The sequence below is a fragment of the Alosa pseudoharengus genome, unplaced genomic scaffold (genome assembly GCF_046254945.1).
Source record: "Alosa pseudoharengus isolate Yale_2024_CS ecotype anadromous, Long Island Sound unplaced genomic scaffold, YU_APseudo_1.1 YU_APseudo_1.1_scf_10, whole genome shotgun sequence".
NCBI classification, from domain to species: domain Eukaryota; kingdom Metazoa; phylum Chordata; class Actinopteri; order Clupeiformes; family Clupeidae; genus Alosa; species Alosa pseudoharengus.
Window position 1 is genome coordinate 18,356,310 of NW_027468565.1, and position 9,325 is coordinate 18,365,634.

Below are 9,325 nucleotides of genomic sequence, written 5' to 3' on the forward strand. Positions count from 1 at the left end.
AAGGGCTGACAGTGTCAGGAGGGGGGGTCTGGAGGAGGCCCTGAACCAAGGCCACACTTACTCTATGGTAATTAAAAACCATTTTATCAGCGCTGTCTGCACAACGCTCCCTATTGCTTACTATTGACAATCTGCTGGGCAAGGGCAGTGAGCGCTAATTTGACTTTAAATAAATGAGCAGAGAGTATTTAAATTCCTGCGTTCACCAGAGAGAAGGCGAGCAAATGAGAAGCGAAGGGAAGCAAAGCAGGCTTCAGATTCTCTCATTTTAAACTCGTCACAGACAAATTGTATGCCGCACGCCAGGTTTATTACACAGTAAACAAATGTGTGAGCACTTGAAATATAATCCATTTTGTGGAATGGGACACTGTTTTTCTTTACTGACAAAAGGACAATTAACTTCAATCCATTCAAGAATAAATAACTCTTTAATCTCTTCAAATTCCTAGGCTCAGGTGAAATGCTGACAACGACAACGGATGCTTTTCTCCAAACAGTCCACTACATCAGCGAAGCACTGTTTTCAATCCCAGCATTAGTACTGTGCCCCCTCCCGTTCCTTGTAAAGGAAGTACACAGTGATAGGGCCGGCAGTTGTTTGCACCGTTTCTGATGCACTGACCATCATCCATGACCCCAGCCCATAGGCCAGGCAAGGTATACCTGGGAGAAGAAAAACAGACACATAACCATAACCATAAAAAATATTACAAAAAATATTAAATAATAAATGTATGGATAAAAGTATTACTTTAATAAGTATAAAATCATTAGATTTAATGGTGACACATTTGCCCACTAACCAAAATTTATAACTTTCAGTGTGCCAAAGAATTTGTCCTCAAAGTCCAAGTTCTCAGGAGGCGCTTTGGTGCAGTGGTACTTGATAAAGGGAAAGCATCCTGTCCGAAGTATGTGGTAGTTGGCGCCCTGCACTCGCCAGTTGAAGTTTGAGCGTCCAAACTGGTCGTTGTGTATGGAGCTGTAGCGGACACAGAACGACGTCCACGGCGGGAGCTTGCGTTGAGTGAGGTGGCACGTCAACACCTCGGAAGCCAGGGGACGCGGACCTCGTTTCCGAAATGTGCTTGGGAACAGCATCACATTCAAGAAGATGCTGTGTATACCCCGCAGAATTCTTATCATGTTTTTTTAATTATAATTTTTTTATATATAAGATAATATTCTCCATTTTAGAAGACTATGACTTCATGCTCGATGAGATTGATTAAGTTGGCTGTATAACTATGATGTCCCTGATGATGCCTGATACATTCATGGATGACTGACATATCAGGTTTAGTCCTGTCACGGAATTATTCTGGTTAGGTTATAAAGGAATCGTAGGCGAGCTGTAACCTTTCGGATGATTTTGACCAAGTCGTTGTTACAATACGTGACAACGCAGGCGACCAGATCAAACAGTCTTTGGGGTTCAGTTATTGAAAGACATACTGTAGCATGTTGACTAATTGACCGCTATCCACGTCGTTGTAATGTGCAGGCAAGGGCAAACCGGGTCGCAAAGTCGAGACGCTGTGGCATGGATCGTCACTTCTTTAATTATCCTCGCGTATCATCGTAGTGCACATTACTGTCTTATATTTGAAGCGCAAGACTCAACATGTTAAATATCTGGCTCATAAACTATATCGCTATTTCTTAACACGGTATGCACGGTAGCTTTGTAGTGTACCAGCAAATATTTCCTTCCCCCTAGAAACAACGCGTTTTGTTACAGTTCCGGCTGTGGCATCTACCAGTTAACAAACTGACAATAGCCTAACACAACGATAAATGCTGTTTACATTTTAAATTAAATTAATTAGGCTACTGTAAATTCAACCCACATGACTTCTCTTGTTCACAATCCACAGTCCTGTTCTTATAGGTTTATTATTATTTGTAGGTTATTCATTGTGTAATGTTTGGCGTGTTCAGTGAGTTCATATACATAATTAGTCTATACCTAGCAAAAATGTATTAGGAAAGAAACATAAAATATGTAGTCAAAAGATGAAGTCAAACAAGTATTTTGAATGTATAGAGCTTGACTGGTCAGTTGCCTTAGTCCTGGTCAGTGCTTGTCAGTGCATCTGTTTGGTCCTCTTTCTTTTCTTGAGTCTTGTTTTGAATGGTGAGACCCAACACACCTTCGATTTCCTTGATCAAGTCCTTCAGAAATATATAGAGAAAAGCAAAGAAAGTGACATGATTGTGAAATGACATTCACTGTGGCACTGTGCACTGCAAAATACAATGTGCCTCTCTCAGCACCACAGCCTGTTATACACTGCTGTAGATTGAGAAGTTCTTGGCTATGGGCTCCTTATGTACTGACAAGAGTGTGTGTGCCATGCAGAAACAGACTGACATGTCATCTTTTAATTTAGAAAGGGACTGACCACCAAAGATTCTAGAACAGTGATCTATCTTGCTCCGCTCTAGAATCTTTGCTGACCACTGTCTTATACAATCAGTCACAATGGCTATGTGTGAAGTTTGTTCTAATCAGTCACAATGGCTATGTGTGAAGTTTGTTCTAATCAGTTCTGTGCATTTCTCTGACATCAATAGTTCAACTGAAACTACATGTGACCAGAGTAAGCTTCATCACAGAAGCATACACTAAATGTCTTCAACATTAAGTCAATAAGACAACAAGCACACACAAAATAAAAAAATAAAACAAAATACAAATGGCCAAGAAAGAGATAAAACAGCAGATAATCTTTAGCCCATTGACATGGTACCTTAAAATTGGACACCCCCTGCATGTTTGGGGCGGATATTTCCTGATGGATGACAGCCAGGTTACGAGCAAAGGTCATCAGGGATCCCTCGAGATCTTCACAAACTGTTCTGTTAATGGCACACAGAAACAAATGACTTTACTAATGACCCTCTCACTGACGGCCCAAACAAAATCAGCACACACACACACACACACACTTACATGCAAACACACACACACACACACACACACACACACAGAGAGAGAGAGAGAGAGAGAGAGAAACTACTGTAAACAATCACCTTGTTTGGTCATTAGAAATGGCTAGAGGGAACTGACAGTTCAGTGTTTTGTGGAGAGCTGCAATTTGATTTAGGAGACATATCATAGGAGACATGGATGGGTGTGTGTGTGTGAAGAGAAACGGCTGGTTTCAGGGGAGTTTAAACATGTTTATGGAACAAATTAAAAACAAGGAGTCGACCACCATAGTCACTGACAAGTGACAAACTTCCCATAGTTGAGGCGTCCAGCAACTAAAAATCTCAACATAGAGTGAGCTAAATTAAATCAGTATCACGTGCAAAGAATATTTGATAATGTGTACAAAGACAGCACATTATAATTTAGAAATAATTTAAGTGCATTGTCTTTTCCTTACGACCACTGACCAACTGTCAGGAAAATTATGTTGGCAGTGGCAAAGACAGCAGTGGTGTGTGTGTGTGTGTGTGTGTGTGTGTGTGTGTGTGTGTGTGTGTCTGTGTGTATCACAGTAGCATACTTACACCATCCCTAGACTGTATCTCTCTGCACTGTCATGAAGGCCAAACAGGGTGCCTTGCCTTTCCTACAGACACAAGCCACAAATCAGCGTGATATTCATATTTACTGCATACACACATTCCTTTTCTTTTTTATTTATTTGTGGTTCTGACAAAAAGGTTGCTGATATTTGAACAACCAATTACATTACACCCCTCTCTTCTGTGCCCCTGAAGCAATGCATTGATGAGCTGGAATTGTTCATGGTTTGGTCCTAATGTAGGCGTAATGCATGATTTCTATTCAAAGGACTGTGTACCAACACCAGAGGTTTTTTGACAGCACTCACAGAACAGATAACTAGAGGACTGTACTGAGAAATGAGCTGAATTGGACAAAACTGTATTGGATTACACAAAATGCACTTTTGAAAGGGCTGCCTCAGCATAATTCCAAATATTAACTTGAAATAGAAAAGAAAAGACACACTTTAGAGTTGTCCTATTTACCTTGATGTCAAAGCCTATACCCTGGGCTTTGCACATCTGGAAGAACACACTGTAGTGCACCATGGAGAGGTTGGTATGAAGCAGCCGACTGCCTATCACAACATAGCGACTGGTCACAGGGGACTGATGGTAGAGATGTGCGAGGAGAGGCAGAGACGAGAAAGTTAACATACATTATACACTATATACATGTATATACGTACTAACAGACACATCCACTTGCATACACACACAAACATTCAACCATCACCTTAGGCGGAGAGAGACAGGGATAGAGAGACATGAAGAAAGAGTGAGAGTGAGACAATCAAGGGAATAACTGCAATACAGAGGAGGCTGGAAGAAGATGAAGCAACAAAGAATATAAATCCAGTCCACTGTTTGTGTTTTAAAAACAAAAGCAATATTGGCTATTTAAGCAGCTTAGGCAGTCTGCTCATAATGCTGTTCAGTACATCCTCTGCATATGCTATGACGGCAGACACAAAATGTAACTCAATGCCTGGTGTTGGGCGAATAAACAGTCACTGGTGGTCACTGAGGGCTAGTCTGAATGGACAACACAGTACTGAAGCTACATTGTTATGCAAGAACACCACCATCACAGAGAATGAGAGCAACACACTAATAAAGGAGGTGTCCAAACGAATCCTTCAGACACGCAGCGGACTTAGTCCTGTCAGGACTTGCGTGGGATCGGTGTGTGTGGATCCACCGTACCATCTCTCCGACGAGGCATTAGGGAGCAGAGGAGAGACTGGTGAGTGTGTGTTTGTGAGGGGGTGGGGGGTGGGAGTGCATCTCCACACACTCGCCGGGGGAAGACGCGTAATGCATTCTGATAGAGAGGCGCTCCTAGCTGTCAAATGCACTGCCCTCACACAACAATAAGCGTCCAGCAGGGATTTAATTGTGTTTGTAATGTGCAGTGGAGCCCCAAATGACGGCCGCAGACAAAACCATTGGGCAGACCGAGGAAGACCCACCGCTCCGCTCTGGTCCGCTCTGTGCGTGCTGTGCTGTGCTGTGAGTTACGCTGACTAAATGAATGTTTGATAAAATAACACAAGTCGCAGATTAACAAGCGTGAAGGCAGGCCAGCCTCTAATAAAGGGAGAGCATTGTTTGGAGGCTCTGCGTCGGGCAGATGAGGTGTTTAGGCATGCATGTGTGTGTACCCATGAATAATGAACAACCTATGAATTATTAATAGCTTGATTATTTAGACTCATCTATCAAAATGATAATGAATTCGGCAGCTAAACACCAATCAGCTCCAGAGCGTAATTACAGCGTTTAGTTGTATTTAACAAAAATAAAACAACAAACGCTGGTCGAGATCAATCTTTATGGGTGTGCTAACGTAGCATCTTCTGTAGGGGATGAGGGCATCTCTTAATGCTCTCTGGTCTGGTGTAATAACAGACATTGGGAAACAGATTACAGCGGCAACTCGCTTACGAGTCCAAACGCAGCTAATGTGGGCTCATCACTGGAGCTGACCGCATAGACTGAGCAGTCATCACAAACACTGCTGCCCCCGGCCAAGCTTTAATGACTCCAAATGGCCGCTGCATTCATTTACAGTGAACGCGGATGGCGGGGCTGGAGAGATGGGAGACACTGAGAGCCAAGCCGTTGGGCTGTAATGGTCATCATGACCATTATCATGAATCTGCTTCTGCGGGCCTTCTGAGAGCGGCCAGGAAGAGGATTACCCTGACCAGCGCAACGCAACGCAACGCAACGCACAGCACAGCACAGCACAGCACAGCACAGCACAGCACAGCACAACACAACACAACACAACACAGAACTGCACAGCACAGCACAGCACAGCACTGACACAGACAGACACACAGACAGACACACACACACATACACACATACACAGAGACAGACACACAGGCACACACACACACACACACACACACACACACACACACACTGGTAGACCTGAGAAACATTTAAGTCCAGAGAGGACAGTAGACGAGACACACAGACCTGTAGAACTATACAGCTGTAATCAGTGTAGCACACACAGTGTCATCGTCATGTTATCAGTGAAACACACAAAGTGTCATCGTCATGTTATCAGTGAAACACACAAAGTGTCATCTTCATGTTATCAGTGAAACACACAAAGTGTCATCTTCATGTTACAAGTGTTGTACACAGACCTGCTGTAGCAAGTGCAGCACAGAGAGGCATCAGAAACACACAGACCTGCTGCGCTAAAGGGAAGAATGTCATTTTCTGAATGTCCAAAAGAAGTTCAAATGTAATCCATGCCACTTATATTTGTGCTGATTATCTTATTAGAGAAGAGAGTGAACGAACTAAAGAGATAGACAGACAAGAGAAGAGAGAGAGAGAGAGAGGTAGAGAATGAGAAGGAGGGACTATGTGAGTTCTTGAAAAGACGTGTGCGTACCGGCTGTGCTTTGGCTTTGTGCTTTGGGAGGCTGGCCTTGCTCTGTCTGACTGGCAGGGGAACCTCCAATCGGCTGGTGCGGCAGTCCAGTGTGCCTCCAGACATGGCCAGCGTGAGCTGGGTCATCGCCAGCTGGTTGCTGTAACCCAGGTCCAGATCAATGGCCCATACCTACACACACACACACACACACACACACACACACACACACACACACACACACACACACACACCACACACACAACACACACACACACACACACATTTAGACAAATAGAAACAACTTAAACCAAACACAAAGAGGTTGACAATGACTAAGGTTGGGTACCTAGAGCTGTAAAGTCAAAAATGAATACTTAAATAAACACACATACACATATAAATAAACACACATACACATATAAATAAACACATGTACACATCTAAAGTAGGGGTTCCTTTCATACACTTAAATAAACACACATACACATACTGTATAAAGCAGGGGTACCTTTCACAAACACACATACTGTATAAAGCAGGGGTACCTTTCACAAACACAAAGACACGTATAAAAGCAGGGGTACCTTTCATAAACACACAGACACATATAAAGCAGGGGTACCTTTCATAAACACACATATAAATAAACACACACACACACACACATATAAAGCAGGGGTACCTTTCATAAACACACACACACACACACACATATAAAGCTGGGGTACCTTTCATAAACACACACACACATATAAAGCAGGGGTACCTTTCATGTGTGTGCCCAACTGTCCGCAGTAAAAGCAAAGGGGAGGGAAAAGCTGTTAATGACCCACTTTAGTGAGATGAGGACCAGCAGCAATACACCCTCAAAACTGACACCTATAGAGAGATACTGTACAGTACGGGAGCAAAGACAAGAGGCTACTAAAGAATGTGTGTGTGTGTGAGTGTGAGTGTGTGTGCATGTGTGTGTGTGTTTGAGAAAGAGACCTGCAGATAGAGAGGGAGAGCGGGACAGATAGAGAGAGAGAGATGGAGAGACTGAAAGAGAGTGCATGCATGAGATGAGAGAGAAGAGAGAGAGAGAGAGAGAGAGAGAGATGGAGAGAGATGGAGAGAGAAAGAGATGGAGAGAGATGGAGAAAGAGAGAGATGGAGAGAGAGAGAGATGGAGAGAGAGAGATGGAGAGACTGAAAGAGAGCACGTGCGTGTGTGAGGTGAGAGAGGAGAGAGAGATGGAGAGAGATGGAGAGAGATGGAGAGAGAGAGATGGAGAGAGAGATGGAGAGACTGAAAGAGCGCGTGCGTGTGAGATGAGAGAGGAGACAGAGAGATGGAGAGAGAGAGATGGAGAGAGAGAGATGGAGAGACTGAAAGAGCGCATGTGTGTGAGATGAGAGAGGAGAGAGCGCATGAGTGTGAGCCCAGAGCACGCACAGCCGTTGGGCAGAGTGGTGACAGCAGAGTGGCTGCACATCTGTATGGTTAATGGCGTCATTATAAGGATATTAAGGGGTCAGGCCCAGTCGCGGCCTTATGCTTAAACAGGGCTAATTTGCCCCGATAATAATCTAATAGCTGTGCCCCCTCTTCACGCACCAGCACATAAATCATGGCCGAAGGAGTTGTTAATAACTAAGTGGCAGTTGGCTGCCTCTGCCGCTATCCCTATTTGTCAACGTAAACGCTCCTGCCAGGCAATGCAAATGGCTGCCTGCCTTCTGCTACCCCTCCTCTCTCTCAGCACACAAGACAGAGACACACACTCACACACATGCACACACACACACTCTCTCTCTCTCTCTCACTCTCACACACAAACACACACACACGCACACTCTCTCTCTCTCTCTCTCTTACACACACTCACACACATGCACACACACTCTCTCTCTCTCTCTCACACACAAACACACACACATGCACGGTCTCTCTCTCTCTCTCTCTCTCACACACACACACACACACTCTCTCTCGCTCTCTCACACACACACACACACACACACACACACATGCTCTCTCTCGCTCTTTCTCACACACACTCACACACACACACACACACACACACACACACACACACACACACACACACACACACACAAAGACTCTTACTACCTCTCTCTCACACACACTTACAGTATGAAGCTGACTTCGCTTCTACACAGAGACCACACCACTACCGACTTGAATCTTGTCATACAGATATGGCAGAATGGTCAGCATGAAACCAAACGTTGGAGATATACTGAGACACATACATGTTTCTAGTTTGTCACATACACACACACACACACACACACACACACACACACACACACACACACACACACTCGTATGTGCACACACTCACACACATTCATATGACAATCAACAGCACATTGATCAAGAAGAGCCTCAGTAAGTCTGTAAGTAGCCTGCGTCATGGACTGTGAGCCCACCTGTGTGGGACTGTGGTGGGGGAAGAGGGGCTCTGTGATTGATTCTGGGATGGCAGAAGTCCAGTTAAGGCCTGCATCCTGTGTGTGTGTGTGTGTGTGTGTTTGTGTGTGTGCGTGTGTGTGTGTGTGTGTTTGCGTGTGTGTGTGTGTGTGTGTGTGTGTGTGTGTGTGTGTGTGTGTGTGTGTGTGTGTATATGTGTGTGTGTGTGTGTGTGTGTGTGTGAGGCGTGGCCCTGCACCATTGTCAGCCTTAACAAAGCTGTCTGATACATACGCCAGGATTGTACCTGTTTTCTATAGCTCTCGGACTTTCATTACAAAACTGCCACATCACAGCTGAGGCTCACCGGGACGCACAATGACTACAAGGGCATATACCACTCACATCTCTTTTACACACAAACACACACACACACATGCACGCATGCACACACACACACACACACACATTTTAGCAAC

At 44.3% G+C, this 9,325-nt stretch overlaps 2 protein-coding genes across 2 annotated transcripts in view; both read right to left on the reverse strand.

Moving 5' to 3' along the window:
• Positions 1-318: 318 nt before the first annotated feature.
• cunh15orf61 (chromosome unknown C15orf61 homolog) lies at positions 319-1,707 on the reverse strand. The gene is made up of 2 exons (XM_076300933.1): positions 807-1,707; positions 319-666 (listed from the first exon to the last, which is right to left on the reverse strand). The coding sequence occupies exons 1-2, from the start codon at positions 1,147-1,149 to the stop codon at positions 539-541; spliced, it is 471 nt and encodes a 156-aa protein (XP_076157048.1). The 5' UTR covers positions 1,150-1,707; the 3' UTR covers positions 319-538.
• Positions 1,708-2,063: 356 nt separating this feature from the next.
• Positions 2,064-9,325, reverse strand: part of iqch (IQ motif containing H) — a 37,648-nt gene continuing 30,386 nt past the window's right edge. Inside the window, exons 16-20 of the mRNA XM_076298491.1 lie at positions 6,497-6,616; positions 4,012-4,134; positions 3,526-3,587; positions 2,757-2,865; positions 2,064-2,178 (exon numbers count right to left, since the gene is read on the reverse strand). Of these exons, the coding sequence (XP_076154606.1) occupies positions 2,071-2,178; positions 2,757-2,865; positions 3,526-3,587; positions 4,012-4,134; positions 6,497-6,616 (522 nt within the window). The 3' untranslated portion in view covers positions 2,064-2,070. The remainder of the gene's footprint in view (positions 2,179-2,756; positions 2,866-3,525; positions 3,588-4,011; positions 4,135-6,496; positions 6,617-9,325) is intronic.